The sequence below is a fragment of the Megalops cyprinoides genome, chromosome 11 (assembly GCF_013368585.1).
Source record: "Megalops cyprinoides isolate fMegCyp1 chromosome 11, fMegCyp1.pri, whole genome shotgun sequence".
In the NCBI taxonomy this organism is placed as follows: Eukaryota; Metazoa; Chordata; class Actinopteri; order Elopiformes; family Megalopidae; genus Megalops; species Megalops cyprinoides.
In genome coordinates, this window is record NC_050593.1 from 32,846,888 (window position 1) to 32,863,263 (window position 16,376).

Below are 16,376 nucleotides of genomic sequence, written 5' to 3' on the forward strand. Positions count from 1 at the left end.
AAAGTGTTGGTGCCGCTCTCAAACCAGTTTTCCTGGCCGAGCAGTTCTTTGGCTATCGAAACGTGAAGAACAGGATCGAGATTAGGCACCGGCTCCAAACCGGTCCTCAAACTATCTTGGTGGAAAAGGGGGCCTCAGAGATATATCCATGCAGTGCTGAGAATGCAGGCAAAATGAGCTATTCCACAGAGACGCTGCAGTCTGCCATAGGGGAAGGGCTCTCATTACTTGTTGTTTTTGCTCTGACTCTGGGAAAGTGTAATGACTTTTAACATCCCCACCACTCTGAAATCCCACACGGCCTATTGATGGTTCCTTGTTAAAGCCTGGAAATAGAGGATCTGGTCCAGTTGTGTGTTATTGAACTCTGGCTCAAGAGAGGGAAGATGAGGGGCGCTGTGATGGGTAAATACTAAGATATTAATAGGACCGGGCAAGTGCTATTCTGCAGAGGCCCCGTTACATTGCTCATAGCCCCGACATCAGCACTTCGGCCTACAGTGATTAATTTATCGCGCGCCGGAGGAATGTGATTTGCCCAGGCAGCTTATTTTTATTGATGAAATGAAGTCATTTCATGGCCCAAATTTTCCAAGTTATGCATTCAGCAGTTTTTTTTTTTTTTTTTCATAAATCTTGATTGATTCCGGTGACGTTAATCAATGCCCCTTGTTTGGCAGGTGGTGAGGAGCTTGCTGGCGTTGAATAATGAGTACTCGGTGCAACTGGACGGCCATGACACCCTGTGGGGTGAGACAGGTGGGTTTCTGCCTTTGTCCCCCCCCCCCCCCTTCTTTATTTCCCCCTTACTGCAGCAACACCCATTATTCAGTGCACTTTAGTGTTGTTAGTAGTTTCCAGCTGTATTCACACTGCTCAGTGTCTTTGTCGTTTTCTGAACGACAGAAAGACGCCTAAAACCATTCTTCTACATGGAAACACCAGTTACTCTTTCTTTTCCCCCGGCCACTCTCAGATGCAGTGCTCTCTTTTCCGATCCCCCTGGAAATGGACTCTTAACTGGCTCATTTTGGCTTTTATCATGATGGAGTGTCATCTTCCCAAGATGGGCCTCCTCCGCGCGAAGTTAGTGCTTTTCCACTTCAGGGGAAAAATTACCGTCACCAGTCCCATTAGCCCGAGCGGTGGGCCAATGGTTTAACACTGTGTCCATTTAGGCCGGTCCCAGCCATTCTTCATGATTTATTACAGACATCAAACTAACCCCCTCCCCCACCCCCCCATCACCCAACATGATAGATTCTTATCAGTGGTGGTGCAGAGAGCTTGGAATCTGTTCGAGATCTGAAAGGACACATTGATCGTTAAGCTCTGCAGAGTGCATCGGCTGTCAGGACCTGGCAGTGTGGGAGTTTTTTTAAGCGTAATGGGACCAGCGATGAGCACAGCTCCACGGAGGGGAAGGCGTTCTGGGGCCAGTCTCTCGAGCGGGCGGAGGAGCGGGTCTCGGAAGATTGGCGGAGAGAGAGGAGACGGTGCCGGCAGGGGGTCGCCACAGGAGACCGCTGCCATTAATGGAGGGTCAGCGCAACAGAAGATTGGTTCCTACAGTGGTGCTGAAAGCCAATCAGAGCAAGGAACAATTTTTATTTTCCAGAGCATTCAGAGCATTAGGAGTAAGAGGCTGTCATAATTTGCATTTGTCACCGGGCTTAAAAGATAAATAACGGCAAAGAGCAAATGTTCTCACAGAGCATATTGTGTTCGGAAAAAAACAAAGGAGAAGGCCAAAGGCCTAAATATGTGAATACATGAAACACATGAAATGCATATTTGTGATTCACATTACTGTGTGCTGAATTAAAAACTGTTAATCTGAAATGTTGAAATGAGCTGTCACCCAACAGTGGTAAAACAAGTCTGGTCGAGTGAGCTTTACATTTTTACATAAAAATGTGTTACTGTGGAAATGTCTGGAACCCTTTCAGACGTTTCAGAAATACAATGATAAACTTGTCACTTTTTTTGTACTTGTCAAGAGCGGTTATGTTTACTGCCGTGTTAATATCGCTATAGTCTGTCTCTTGAACATTAACCTCGAACGATCAGAAATCAGTGCAGAAAAAAACAATGCATTTTTCCTGTGAGCTCTTCATATCCCATAATGCAACAGTGGCAATGTATATGAACAATGGCAGTTCTGTGTCCCTGGGCATCTGCCAGGCCGCCGTGCCAGAAACAAACGGCTTTGGGATGTAGGTCAGTCCATTAGGAGCAAGGCCAGCTTCAGCCCTGCTAACTGGTCCTGCCAAACCCACCAGAGGGGCTCAGAGGCTTACCGCGTCCCAGCGAGAAGAGATCCAGGCTTTGAAAAAGTTTCTGCTGCTTCAAAATTTGCTTTCATCGCAGAAAACCGAAGGCTTTTTGTTTCTTCATAGATGAAGGAAGGATGGGTGATTTTGTGTGTGAGACACAAGCAGAAATGGCTGGTGTTTTTGGCATCTACAGAAGGGTTCGATTCTTAACTTTTTGGTAGTGGTATACATAGATTTTGCTGTCCATATACTTAAAAATATGAGATTTTGGGTATCCTCACATAGAAGGGAAATATCAGAAATGCCTTAGTTTGCTATGCAGAATTACGATTGTTTGTAGATATGCGCGTGTGTGTGTGTGTGTGTATGTGAGAGAGAGAGCGAGAGAGAGAGAGAGAGAGCAAGCTCCTATCTTTGGTTTGGGCTATCTTTTCCTCTTCAGCCAGTTAGATATATATTCCAGGCCCCTGGTTCTTTGTCTTTCGCTATGTTCCTTTTTCAAAGTAATATGTGCCACCTGTGACTGTCAGACACAATTTCCTCTGGTTACTCACTAGATGCTAAGTCACGGACCTATTTCCTCCCCACATCCATTATGTATCAGCACAATAGCAGGTGTCCCAGTGGAGCCTTACGAAACCTCACTGACCCGAAACGGGGAGAAATTGTCCATCCCATAATGCTTCCTCTAATGAATGCATATTGAGATCTAATTGCCTGCATCTGCTATCCACACACAACAAGCTAAAACCCTCTCCACGTTCAAGAAGATAGGCAAGCATGAGCTGTTTTGCGCTGTTCAGATTCCACTCAGAGGAGAGGATAAAAAATGTTTTTCAGAAAATCATTATTCATGTAACTGCCCCAAAAGACCAGTCTTGAAAGAGGGAAGAACCCTTATGTCCATGCGGGATGCTGCACTTCAGGTGGGTTGAATTGGGTGTTAGATTAAAAAAGAAATCTGTAGAGATGAATATTCCACCGTGGGAATAGACCCTTGTGGATGGGGCTGAGGTGGTAGTGAGACACAGTAAACAGAATTATACAGCTTTAATAACCAAGGCTGAATTCAAGGTTGATGTTCAGTACTAGCTCATGCTGTCAAGATGCTGTCAAGATGCGATTTCTTTCCAACCATGATGATACTGTACAGTCTCATTGGCATGTTGGATACACACGCAGCTAATTTCTTGAAGTGTCTTGTATTGTCATATTGTGAAATTTCAGGTGAAATGTCTTAAGTAGAACACAGCTGCAGATGTGACTTCTTCAGGCTGACTTTACTTGGGCTTACAAGATACAAGAGTAAATAATGGAAAATATGATCTAAGAGATCGAGTTTAATTTGTGTTCAAAATCCAAATTAATTCAGGCAGATGTGATCCTACTTTGGAAGGATAAACGCAGAGGTCAGCCAGTTCAGGGCTTTTCAGTTTAACTAGTTAGTTGATTGAATAAAAATTGTGAAGTCAAGACACGATTGAGTTCAACCTACCATCAAGGCAACATCTCATGAACAGTGATAAATGTCAAACCCTGGCAAGGTCAGCAATAAGGCTGGAAACAGTCTCCTGAGGTCACTTTCAGGAATGCCCAGTGCCAGAAAATTAATGAATTCTGAAAGTTAATATAAAAGTCGTAATCCCTCTCGCAGTTTGGCCTGGGGGCAAGGTTTTAGCACCTTGTCCTTGTGCTTGCCGGCGTTAAGACTTTTGAAACTCAGTGAATCTGGCAGAAGTTCCGGAGACCTCCAGACCTCCCCTCCACTGTCGCAAATTGTCATTCATGGCACCTGCAGACCGTCCCCCTTGGTTTACAGCCTTCCTCGGATGCTGCATCTCCGATACGGGCGCAGAAAGTGAATAATTCCCCTCATGCAAATGTGCCCTCTGCTCTATACTGATGCACGCGGAAGAAATTCAATTACCCTGCGGTGTTTGCACTGTGACGTTAAATTTGTCCTGAGAATGGAGGTGGTTTGCATGAGTGAAATATCAGGGCAGGGCCATCCTCATTACTTTATTCATTGGGTACAACGGCTCTCTGATAACTGTGGATGAATTTAACCATCGGAAGCTCAAAACAAGTGGGGCTATAAGCAAATAATATTTGTAGATGAGGCATACGCTTTGTATATACAGTACCAGTCAAAAGTTTGGACACACCTACTCATAGAAGGGTTTTTCTTTATTTTTTACTATTTTCCACATTTTATAATAAAAGTAATGACATCAAAACTATGAAATGACACAAATGGAATTATGCAGTCATCAAAAGAGTGTTAAACAAATCAAAACTATCATATATTTTGATCCTTCAAAATTAAAATTTTTTGGAAAAAAATTCATACGTAGGCATCAACTTCACTATGTATATTTGTCTAAGAAACAAAATTCAAGCATTTAAGCGTAAGCGAATGATCGAAATGTGTTTGAATGCCTGTTTCCCATTATCTAAAAGTGTATTACTGGACATGCTGATGTACACAACAGTGTAAGCCAGACTTTGGGGGGGGAAAAAATTAAATGTTTTTTCCATTCACACGTTGGCCCTGAGATTTTACGGGGAAGTAATAATAACAAAGTATGAGATGAACATCAAAATATCATAAAATATACAATAGCCCAGCGGGCAATTTTATATTGCTTTGGTCTTGTGTAATTACAGCAGTAACCCTTTTAAAAGATAAAACCTCCTATTAGCATGAACTGTGTTTAGCATCCTCAGCTCTCGCTGTTTTATTATGTAGATTGTGGTCATAAGTGAGCAGCGCTGCTGCATCAATCATTGAGGGCCACACGACGTGGCAACACGACGGGAGAGCGTGTTTCAGGAGCTCAGCGTGTGGGGAAACGTGCAAAGCAGTGCTGAAACTGAGCTCCTCACCTGAGGGTTGTGGGGTTAAATCTCTCCTGGGATGATGTTAATCTTTATGGCTTCTTTCGTCATTGTTCTGCATGGACCAGAGCTGTGCACAGTACCTACACTGACACAGTTCTGTGTTTGTGTGGGCAAATATACAGAGTAGGGCTGAGACTCTCAGCTCCTCACCAGAAGGTTGTGGGGTTAAATTTCCCCTGGGACAATGTTAATCTGTATGGTTTCTTTCGTGATCGTTCTTGTTTGGACCAGAGCTGTGCGTGGTGCTTGAACTGACCCAGTTCTGTGTTGATGAAGGAAACTGGGCCTTTTTTGTCACTAAACTCAGGCTAAAGGCCCGGGTTTGATGGATGGGCCGAAGTGTCTCAGACTGACAGAGGTATTTGTTATCCTTCAGTCGCACTCGAGTTTCCTCACTGTATTTCGCTGTCCTGGTTGTCCTTCAGAACTAAGTTAGGCTTAGATCAATGCTATATTGTTACTCATTCTGAGCATTTAAATGCATGAGCGCTCCCAGCTGAGCTTCTTTTGCGGCTTGCTCATCAGATCATACGAGCCCCGTCCAGCAAAAGATACCACTTCATAATCAAGCCAACACACGATTATTTTTTCCCGCCAAGTCACGATTATTTTTCACGCCAGCTCACGATTATTTATCATGCTGTCTTGCATGTTTTCTGTGGATATAAGAACTCCACGACGCGTCTGAGAAGGCTGATGTCCAGGGTTTCGTTCCCGCGCGAGGCGCTCCTGTTTAGCATTGGCTGAGTGATTTATGAGCCTCTCAGCGGCCCAAGGACAGCGCTGTCGGCGGGGTGGAGATTGCGCGGCCGGGGGAAGGCAGATTAAGGTTAAATACAAGGATGAGCACTCACAAAGATGTGTGTGAGTGCTCACTTACACTGCATGAACAAGATATCAATTTGCCAGTGTCTGCTGTGTGTGTGAGGAGAGAGTGGGGGGGGGGGGTTGTAGGGAAAGAGAGGTTTGTAAGGCTTTATTAAAGATCAAAGATATTTTATAGCCCCCAGAAGATCTGCCTGAGTGATGTCGCTGGGGTTTTTTTTTTTTTCCCCAGTTCTTAGACTAATATGGATTCCACTTTTCCTTGATAGGGATTTAACCTTTTTAAACCCAACTCTCATCCCCTTGAAACATTTCTGAGGAATAATCTTTACTGTGGTTATCAGCTTTTTTTTCCCCTACTTTAGTAATGAAAACCACAGTTTTCAACATTTTTTTTGTGATGCCACAAGTAATGTATGTTTGGAGGTGTTTTTTTTTTATTTATTTTTTTGATCTTATTTCCTAGTTTAAAGTTTCATATCCCGAGTGTGTGAGTGTGTGTGTGAGTGTGTGTGTGAGTGTGTGAGTGTGTGAGTGTGTGAGTGTGTGAGTGTGTGAGTGTGTGAGTGTGTGAGTGTGTGAGTGTGTGTGTGAGTGTGTGAGTGTGTGAGTGTGTGTGAGTGTGTGAGTGTGTGAGTGTGCGCGCGTGTGTGCGTGTGTGCGTGCGTGTGCGAGTGCGAGTGTGTGTGTGTGCGCGGGGTGGGGGTGGCGAGCTGTAGAAGCCTTTAAGAAGATAGGTCATTTGTTTGAAGTGATTTGGACCTGCATGGGCCTGGTTGAGATTCCCCCACTGGAGCAGATGGGGAGTGTGTGTGCGTTTCCTAGACAGCGTTCCCGTGGCACAGCCCTGGCGTCCAGATGGATGATGTCACTCAGCATCTGCGGCTTACATCTTTAATCTTCATGAGGTGAAAGCGGAGAGCGTCGCATTATTCACCGAGAGCGCTCGCCTCTATTTGTAGTCACGGTCACCGTGTCCAAGGCAGCTGAATCATCTGGCACTAATTCAGTGACACTGCGCAACGCTCTCCCCCTCAGTCATTTCACAATAAAACCCACTGTTTGAGGTCTTAAGCACCTTCTGCATCGGCAAACAAGAGATAGATCAATCCGTCTTAGTTCGGTTCACGGCTCCTGGCTGAAATCTCATCGGCCAAAGTGCTGTGCTTTATTCGTCTGGTGTCACGCAAGATGAAGTTCTGAAATGACGCTATAAAATGACTTGGTTGATTATCTTGGTTAAACACATCTTTAGTAGGTAACTAGTGCTACATGTAATATAGCGCTATATAATGGCACTGTTCAAAAGCATGTAGTGTGAGATAGAAATCACCATATTTCACCATAAATTAAAATACAGGTAGTTATCTGTACCAGCTAAAAAATAAAATACAATAATTTTTTAACAAAAAACAGCTGGCTGAGAATCACTGAGCCAGTGTAGGAGTGATTTTTATTGTGGCTGTTCATATTGTCCATCTTGAAATTGGGCTGAAAATTCACTGGTAAAATAGTCAGATACAGCTGTCAAAAGACAGCAAAGAGACCCATGGAAATGTCAGTAATGCATAATGACAAGATAAAAAAATCCATGTCCTTTTTTCCACTTCCTTTTCTTTGTCCGTACCCTGTGTTTGTCTGGTATTGTTGTCAGTACAGTATAAAAGAGACTTTAGTCTGTTCAGGGCTTGTCAACAACCGCAGTCCCTGAACAGGCCTCTCTTATCTCCTGAACTGGGAGGGCTTTGTGCTGCTGTTATTTCAGTCAAATGTTAAGTTCATTATCACTGCAGCTCTCTCTTTTCAGGAGTCAGAGGTTGAGCACATTTTCAGCTGTCTCTCTCTACCTAGCAGACCCTTCTCATATTTTCCACACTGCAGACACCGCCAGTGAAGTCCCTCTGTAAGGAATTCTGAAGCATGTCTGTGAGATTGGCCTCTTTTCCTGGCTGAACAGACGGGCTTCCTGTCCAAAGCCTCTTCTGCTTATTCATGTTCTCTTTGTGCTGCTCCTTCCAGCTGCTCACCCTCTTTAACGTAACACAACCAAAACGCCTCAGAATGCAGAAAAAGTTTGGTTCGGTTCATGCCAAAAGTGTATCTCTTTATTGTTAGTGAATGTTCAGATTGAAAGGTCAGCCGCTCCCGCCTCAATTGGCTGTATCGCTGGAATGGAAGTATGTGACAGAGGTTAAAGGTCAGATGACTCATGGGGACAGAAGCTGTGCTGAATGATGTTGTGGGGCAGTAGGAGATTGAGACTGAGACCCTGCGGTGAATGTCCCCCTGTCACCTCCTCAGCTCTGACGGCGGCGGCGGGTCGAGGGAAGATGGAGGTGTGTGACTTCCTTCTCCAGCAGGGGGCGGTAGTGCAGCAGGCCAATCGCAGGGGAGTGTCGCCCCTCTTCTGTGCTGTGCGGCAGGGCCACTGGCAGGTGAGAAAGTGCCCGGAGGGGCGGAGTGGGGTGGGGGGGAGTCACACGCCCTCCGGTGAATACACATTACACCTCACTGTGTAGAGTGACATAAATGTTTACAAATGTGCGTCAATGACAAGGAACCATTTAATTGTTGATTATATGGCTACATTAGTATTACATTTCATTGTTGTCATTTAGCAGACGCTCTTAAAAAGGTTACAGTTTTATCCATTCATACAGCCGGATAGTTACTAAAGGCAGTTTGAAGTTGAACTTAGCTTGAATGGATACACTTATGTTCTGTTGTGCTCAAAGTCGTTCTGGATAATAGTGTCTGATAAATGCGTGTAATGTAAAGTAATGTAATGCAATGTCTGGTACTTTACTACTGTGTCACACTAGACCGCTACACCAGTAAATGTATCTATATATGTCATTCTCTATGTCATTATTATATTAAATGCTGGATGTTGAATGCAGACTGACACCTTCCATCTCTCTCTCTCTGTCTGTCTCTGCGGGTCAGATTGCGGACCTGCTGCTGCAGCACGGTGCAGACGTGAACATCAGTGACAAGCAGGGACGAACACTACTGATGGTAGCGGCCTGCGAGGGCCACCTGAGCACTGCAGAATTCCTGCTGTCAAAGGGTGAGTGCCCACCTGTCCAAGCCCAAACTACAGCTACCACAATCCACCAGGCCTTCAGGCCCAAACTACAGCTCCCACAATCCACCAGGCCTTCAGGTCCAAACTACAACTCCCACAATCCACCAGGCCTTCAGGTCCAAACTGCAACTCCCACAATGTACTAGGCTTTCAGGTCCAAACTGCAGCTCCCACAATTAAGCAGGCGTTCAGGCCCAGAGTCAGTTCAGAGAGGGCTGATGTCATTTGTCACTAGACCGAATTAGGAAGGTCAACCAACCCATCACAGGAAGGAAAAATGGTAAGATATGTATAAAATCAATTAGCAGAATTTTAACAACCAGGATAGATGAAAAAATGTTTGTCAATGGAGAGGTATACGTGGTCTGATTTTACTGCTGGTTGGTACAGGTGTGTGCTTTGCGCTGATGAGTAAGCAGTGATTTGTGACTTGTCTGTGTCTCTCAGGTGCTTCTTTAACTTCGATGGATAAGGAGGGTTTGACGCCTCTCAGCTGGGCGTGCTTGAAAGGACACAAGAATGTTGTGCAGTTTTTGGTGGAGAAAGGTGCGGTCATAGACCACACGGACAAGAATGGACGAACTCCGCTGGACCTGGCCGCCTTCTATGGGGACGCGGAAATTGTGAGCGCAGACACGTAATCTAATCCTTTCCCACTGCAGCGGGGCCAAATTAGCCTCTCTCCCTCGCTCCCCGGACAACATAGCTGCCTTTAGACGTCTTTTTATGGGACACATGCAGCTCTGAATTAATCGGCGTCTTCAAATGTTGCCCCGGAGAGTTTTCACGCTCTAGTCCTCAGCGGTGTCTTGTGACGGGCGTGTGGAGCTCGCTGTGAGTGTGTGTGTGTGTGTGTGTGTGTGTGTGTGTGTTCGTGTGACGGAAGGCTGTCTCTCTGGCCCCGCAGGTCCATTACTTGGTGGAGAGAGGTGCGGTGATTGAGCATGTGGATTACAGTGGAATGAGACCCCTGGACCGGGCGATAGGGTGTCGGAACACGTCGGTGGTGGTGACTCTGCTGAAGAAGGGGGCGAAACTGGGTGAGGATCCGAACGCTTTGCTCACGAGGCGCACTACACCTGAGTCAGTAGTGAACAGTAGTGAGTTGAGGATTCGCCAGTCTTAATCCTGAAAGAATTGTGTTGTGCATTCGTATTCCATCTGAGCAGTTAATGTTTTAATCTAACCAAATTAATTTATTTCCTCACTATTTATGGGTATAGACAGAAAGCAAGTGGGAAGGCAATTATAGATGTGCATACATTTATTTTCCTTTCTGTTGTCATGAGAGGCTGTTTCCAAGGTGATTTTCTCCAGATATGATTTTAACACATAGTGGTCATTTAGAGCAGTAATTATTCAGTGTGTGCATACAGCACATCCTCCTAAAGTCTCTATTGTTTGAGTGATATGCACCACTCAGCATTCCTCTCGTGATTGAGCCTCTGGTCTCATGACGTTAAAATAATGAGAAAAAGCAGGTTACTACTTTTTTTTTTTTTAAGATGTGTCTTTGGAAGGCCCTACTTTTCTCAGGCTAAAGACGAACGTTTCAAATTACAGAAAATAAGATACGAGTGATACCACGGAATGTTGTGCTAAACTCCTGATTTTATTGGTGTTTGTGGTGTTTGTTTCACAGCTCAAACACATGACACTAAACCATTCCCCCTGAGATTTGATTTTCTCCAAACTGCACGTCTCTCTCTCTCTCTCTCTCTCTTTTTTTCTGTCTCCTCTCCACTCTCTCTCACGTTCTGTCCACCCCTCTTTCGTCCAGCCTCTGTTTTCAGGCTAATTAAAGAATGTGACTTTCAGTCACCACAAATGACATTTGATGAATAATGGAGGCCCCGAGCCCATTTGCCTCCCCTTTTAGATCTTATCTGGAATTAATTCTCTCCAGAGCGCGTCTAATGATTGTTTTATTAAACACTCCTGCGGACTGAAATTCTCAGAATGTACAATGTACATAAAGCCCCTGTCTGATTAGCGATTCCATCGGGTCTTTGTTTGCTTAGCAAATTCCTCTGAAGTTTTTTTTTTGTTTAAGAAGTAAGAAACTACACCCAGTGCAATTGATGTTATCGGCCCACTGAAAATATTTTGGTTTCCAGCAGAGCACATTACTGCAGTGAAAATGTTGACATTTTAAGAACAGTCTAATACGACTTATCCTGGTTCTAAAGTTACACTATAGCAGCGTGAGGGTAGCTTTTGTTGTGTGAGTGCAGCACTTCTACGTCTCTTTCTGCCTTTCTGCCTGTAATGTCTCACCCTTTTCTTCCTTTTAACTGCTTTCACTAACACCTTAAGGCTACAGAACGTCTCCTTATGATCGATCAGGTACAATCTTTAGGTAACTTTACACTGTACCAATTCATTGATCAATATTGGCTCTTTGTGTCGGAGTGGGCCTTGTGCAATCCTGTCCTCCTGATCGTCTCTCCGCAGGGAATGCCGCCTGGGCGATGGCAACGTCAAAGCCAGACATCCTCATTATCCTCCTGCAGAAGCTGATGGAGGAGGGTAACCTGCTCTATAAGGTAAGCAGGTGAAGGGGCCGTAACACAATCCTGACCGCTGCAGAACGTACTCTACCCACTGTAATCGCTCAGCCGCCACAGCTCACTCTGCTGTATGTGCTCTGACTGTTTGTTTTTCATCTGTTCATATGTAAAAGTGCATGTTTTTCCAGCCCTTTCGTAAACGTGTTATCGTGCGTCTTTTGGGCCTTTCTAAGTGATTCCACATGACGTTCTGCATGTTGCAATGCACTTCCAAATGTTTTAATGAACAACACAGGAGATATTATTATTTCAGCCTCTAAGTTGTAACACATCAAGGGCAATGTGTTATGTATTAATTACAGAGTTTCCATGGGAGCATACATTATACCCTCAGAGCCTATAGATCACTTTCTGTGACTTACTTAGACCCTTTTGAAGGCAATTACTTGGATTGGAATAGTTATAAATGTGTGAATGTGTCCAGTACCTCTCTGGTGGTCCTATTTAAATAAGCTTGTTTACAGTAATACCTGCCGGTGGAAAATCAAAAAACAAATCGAAATGTTGGAGGGCAGAGAGTATTCCTCGTTGTGAGATTCTTCTGACAGAGATGTTTGGGTGCTTTTCATGCTCAGAATGTCTTACAAGTCTCAATTTCTAAGGCAAGAATTGACAATTGTCTGCCCTCTCTCTCACTCTCTCTCTCACTCTCTCTCTCTCTGCCCCCCCCATCTATCTCTCATCTCTCAATCTGACTTTCACGCACTCTCTACCTCTACCTCCCCCCATCCCTCTCTCACTTATTCTCTCTCTGTCTTTATCTCTCTTCCCCCTCCCCCTCTCTCTCTCTTTCTCTCTCCCTCTCTCTCTCTCTCTCAGAAAGGGAAGATGAAGGAGGCAGCACAGAGGTACCAGTATGCTCTGAGGAAGTTCCCTCGGGAGGGATTCGGGGATGACCTGAAGGCCTTCAAAGAGCTGAGAGTTTCGCTGTACCTCAACCTCTCCCGCTGTCGTAGGAAAACCAATGTGAGCCACCATTCCCAGGCCTTCTGTTTAACACACTGCTGCATACGCGCTATTATACGTTAAGACAGTCACAAATTATGCATAATAAATACATTTCTCATACCTGCGTGTGTTATGAAGAGCACCGTAGCATTTAGCAATTTCACTGGACCGCTTTAAATGGACCAACTGTAAATTAATGGGTATTATGTAAAATGTCACCCCAAATAAGCGTGTCCACTCAGCAAATACATAATGTAGCACTTGTAATACAATATTTTATCCTCTCCCATATGAACTACCAATCAAAAAACAGCAGATACCACTAGAGGGGAAAACATTTGTGAGTTACCATGATCTCAGCTACTAATTGCGCCGGAGGGTAGTTCAGGATTAATCTAGTCAAGCCAGTTATTACAGTATGTCATTAGCACAAACAAATGCCATCAGCGAATGAACAATCGGGCTCGACAAACCTTCTGGCGATTTTTACAGGGGGAAACAAAATCAACATGATTTATGAGGTATGATCTGGAAATTTGTTACTGTAATCCTTTATTCCGTCTCAAGGACAGAACCACCACTGTTGTGTTTATTGAATTATCATTTGAAAAAATATGACAGCTAGATCGTTAAGAAAAAAGACAGCAAAATCTCATTTTTTGCGGTGTCTTGTAGAGGTAGACGAAACAGATGGGCACCATGTTACATCTGTATTTAATTACCGACTGGGCAGGAGTGTACGGCACAAGCAGTGCTGGAACCGGAGCAAGTGAAAGACAACAGCAGGAGGAGACCGTGCCAGACGTTTGATTGATGAAATGTGACAGAGAGTAGTTCAGTGCTCTCAGGTCTGAACTGTGAATTCGTTTATTTAATAAAACTCATGAATGAATTCATCTCCTACGATGATGAAATTCCACATGACAAAGCCAGACAGCATGGTAGGTAATTCTGGTTATGTATTGTGGAATATGCACGGTGGTGGTCAGAATTTGTGTGGGTTTTGGGGATGAAGCACTCAGAATGCTGCTGATTGAGAAACTTGTGCTTCTGTCACTGTTTCAGATGATTGATTTCAGCTATGTTGCTCTGTACCTCCCAACAGGACTTTGGAATGGCTGAGGAATTTGCAACAAAGGCACTTGAGCTGAAACCAAAATCATACGAAGCCTACTACGCCAGAGCCAGGGCAAAAAGGAGCAGCAGGTAATACTGATCCTCCAAATCGCTGGTCCTGCTTGGACCTCATTTCACAGCAGATGTTTCCGTGATGTAGAAAATGAAGAGTTCTGTCTGGTCCAGGGGGATCTGGCTCTGGTAGATAAGTGAGGCTGATCTGGGCCACCATGCCCTCCCCTCCCCCCTCTCTCTCTCTCTCTCTCTCTCTTTCTCTCTGTGCCCCCTCCTTCTCTCTTCCTCTGCCCCCTCCCTCTCCTCCCCCCCTTTCTATCTGTCTCTCTCTGTCACCCCCTATAGGCAGTTCGCTGCGGCGCTGGCAGACCTGCATGAGGCAGCCAAGCTCTGCCCCAACAATCGCGAGATCCGCCGCCTGCTGGTGCGAGTGGAGGACGAGTGCAGCCAGCTGCAGAGGGCCCAGCAGAAACAGCAGGGGGCGCCGAGCCAGACGCCGCCGGGGCACGAGTCCGACCGCGAGGAGGAGGAGGAGGGGAGCCCTGGCGACGCTCAGAGCACGCAGGAGCTGAAGGACGCGGACGAGGAGCAGCCCTCTCAGCACGACAAGAGGCCCGAGGCATGGCCGCGGGACGTCTACTCGCTCAATCGGACTCTCCCGGATTCGCTGAGCCTCTCGCAGCAGAACCCGCGGCCCGGGTCGCCTCCCCCCGGCAGGCAGAGCCTCAAGTACCTCCGGGAGCCGCTGGCACAGCAGGGCCTGGTCATCCAGCCCTCCAAGCAGGCCCAGATTGTCAAAACCAACCAGCACATGAACTCGCTGCAGTCTGGGGGCAGGTCCGGGGGCAAGTCCCAGTCCCACTACGCCCCCTCCAGCCCGCTGCCCAGTCGGCACATCTCCAGCGTGCTGACAGCTGGGCCGGGCATTGACATCAGCCCGCTGCCGCCGGGGGCCGCTGACACGGGGGCCAGCTTTGAGGAGCTCCTGGCCGCCACCTCCGCCGCGCAGGGCTCGGCCCGCCACTGCGACTCCGAGGCCCAGCCCCCCTTCCACCCCGCCCAGCCCTACCCCTCCAACACCGCTAAGAGTGCAGAGAGGCTCTCGGCTCACTCAGCGTCCTCCGTGGACACGCTGATGGCAGGAGGGGGCCCGGGGGTGGGTCAGGAGGCGAGGAAGGAGCCGGCGTCGGGCTCCCAGGCGGGAAGCATGAAGGTGTCCAGCTCCACCAGCAGCCTGGCGTCCAGCAGCAGCCTCTCGGACAGCGGGAAGCTGCAGGGCCCGGACGTGCGCACCAAGACCGCGGACAAGCCCAAGCCGGGCCCGGGCGGGACGGCCGAGTACAAGCCCCGCCCCTTCATGGGCATCATGGACAAGACGGTGCGCTTCCAGCAGCAGCAGCAGCTGCAGCAGCACCAGGGCCACCAGGGCCACCAGGGCCACCAGGGCCACCAGCCCGCTGGCCGCGGCTGGCAGGGACACCCCGCCGAGGGTCTGCTCGGCCACGCCGCGCACGCTGCGCCCGCCGGCGGCAGCCTGCAGGGGGCGAACTGCGAGCTGCCTTATGCCAAATCAGGGAGCGTGTACCACGAGCAGCTCAAAGCTCCGTCTCAGGGCGCCACAGGGAGCCTCCACAATGGAATGCATGCCAAGGAATTCGCCGAGAAGTTCTGCCAGGTCGCCACCTGCTACAAGGAGTCCAAGCCAGCTGTGGCCCTGCCGCACTCCTTCTCGGACAGCAAGCCCAAGCAGTCCAGCCTGGCCCGAGACAATCCCCCCATTCACGTCACGTCAATGAAACCAAAGCGATCCTTTATAGAGTCCAATGTGTAATGACAACCCATCCCCCTCCCTACAGGATGTTTGAACTTTTTTTTTGTTTTTTGTTTTTTTTTTTTAAAGTGGAGGAAACCTGTTTTCAAAAGAAAACCATCCTTGTCAATTCAGGTTTTCAAGTCTTAACTTTTCAGGACTATACAAATTTTACATTTATTTGCATCTTTCCTTTGAATATTGACCACAGGCAGTATTTAGACTGGTACAGTTTTATTCTTGCTAAGAAATGCGTAGGGCCATTGCGCTTCTGTTACAGGGCTGCATGCTACGATTCAGCAGAGCTGGACATTGCACTCAGACACTCACACGGCATGTGTAAGCAGACAAAACAGTGATGGCACTTTAATAATTAATATAGGCCTTTTGGGTGCGCATACGAAATGTGATACCGTACATTATTAGATTATTAAAATGGAGTTACATCAGAAAGAGGGTCGAGCTCTGCGTATGTAAAAATAATGGTGCTGACGGATGAAAAGACTATTAAAAAATTCAGTGGACGGTAGAGGACAAGTTGCAGATCACTCTTAGATAAGATAAGATAACACTTTATTGATCCCCAGGTGGGGAAATTTGGGTGTTAACAGCAGCAGAAAGACAGGCGAAGAAGTATAGATAAAAATACAATAAGTATACTATAATGTATAATATAGCAGTACCTCTTGTGTTTTGAGGATACTGCAAATTACGACTTTTTGTATATATGTATATACATATTTCCTTCTTTGAAATGAATCTATGTAATTGTATTCAACTTGTTCACATTATAGGTATTTAGTTTTATTTCCGCACAGCTTGGTTCA

General features: G+C 46.4%; 1 protein-coding gene across 2 annotated transcripts in view; it reads left to right on the forward strand.

Annotated features, from left to right (window-relative positions):
* Positions 1-16,358, forward strand: part of tanc1b (tetratricopeptide repeat, ankyrin repeat and coiled-coil containing 1b) — a 133,137-nt gene extending 116,779 nt beyond the window's left edge. Inside the window, exons 19-28 of one of the 2 annotated variants that reach the window (XM_036541411.1) lie at positions 681-759; positions 8,304-8,437; positions 8,949-9,072; positions 9,538-9,713; positions 9,998-10,130; positions 11,407-11,436; positions 11,545-11,636; positions 12,480-12,626; positions 13,714-13,814; positions 14,085-16,358. In XM_036541411.1, the coding sequence (XP_036397304.1) occupies positions 681-759; positions 8,304-8,437; positions 8,949-9,072; positions 9,538-9,713; positions 9,998-10,130; positions 11,407-11,436; positions 11,545-11,636; positions 12,480-12,626; positions 13,714-13,814; positions 14,085-15,570 (2,502 nt within the window). In that variant the 3' untranslated portion in view covers positions 15,571-16,358. The remainder of the gene's footprint in view (positions 1-680; positions 760-8,303; positions 8,438-8,948; positions 9,073-9,537; positions 9,714-9,997; positions 10,131-11,406; positions 11,437-11,544; positions 11,637-12,479; positions 12,627-13,713; positions 13,815-14,084) is intronic. The other variant, XM_036541412.1, reaches the window with a different exon arrangement.
* Positions 16,359-16,376: the final 18 nt, after the last annotated feature.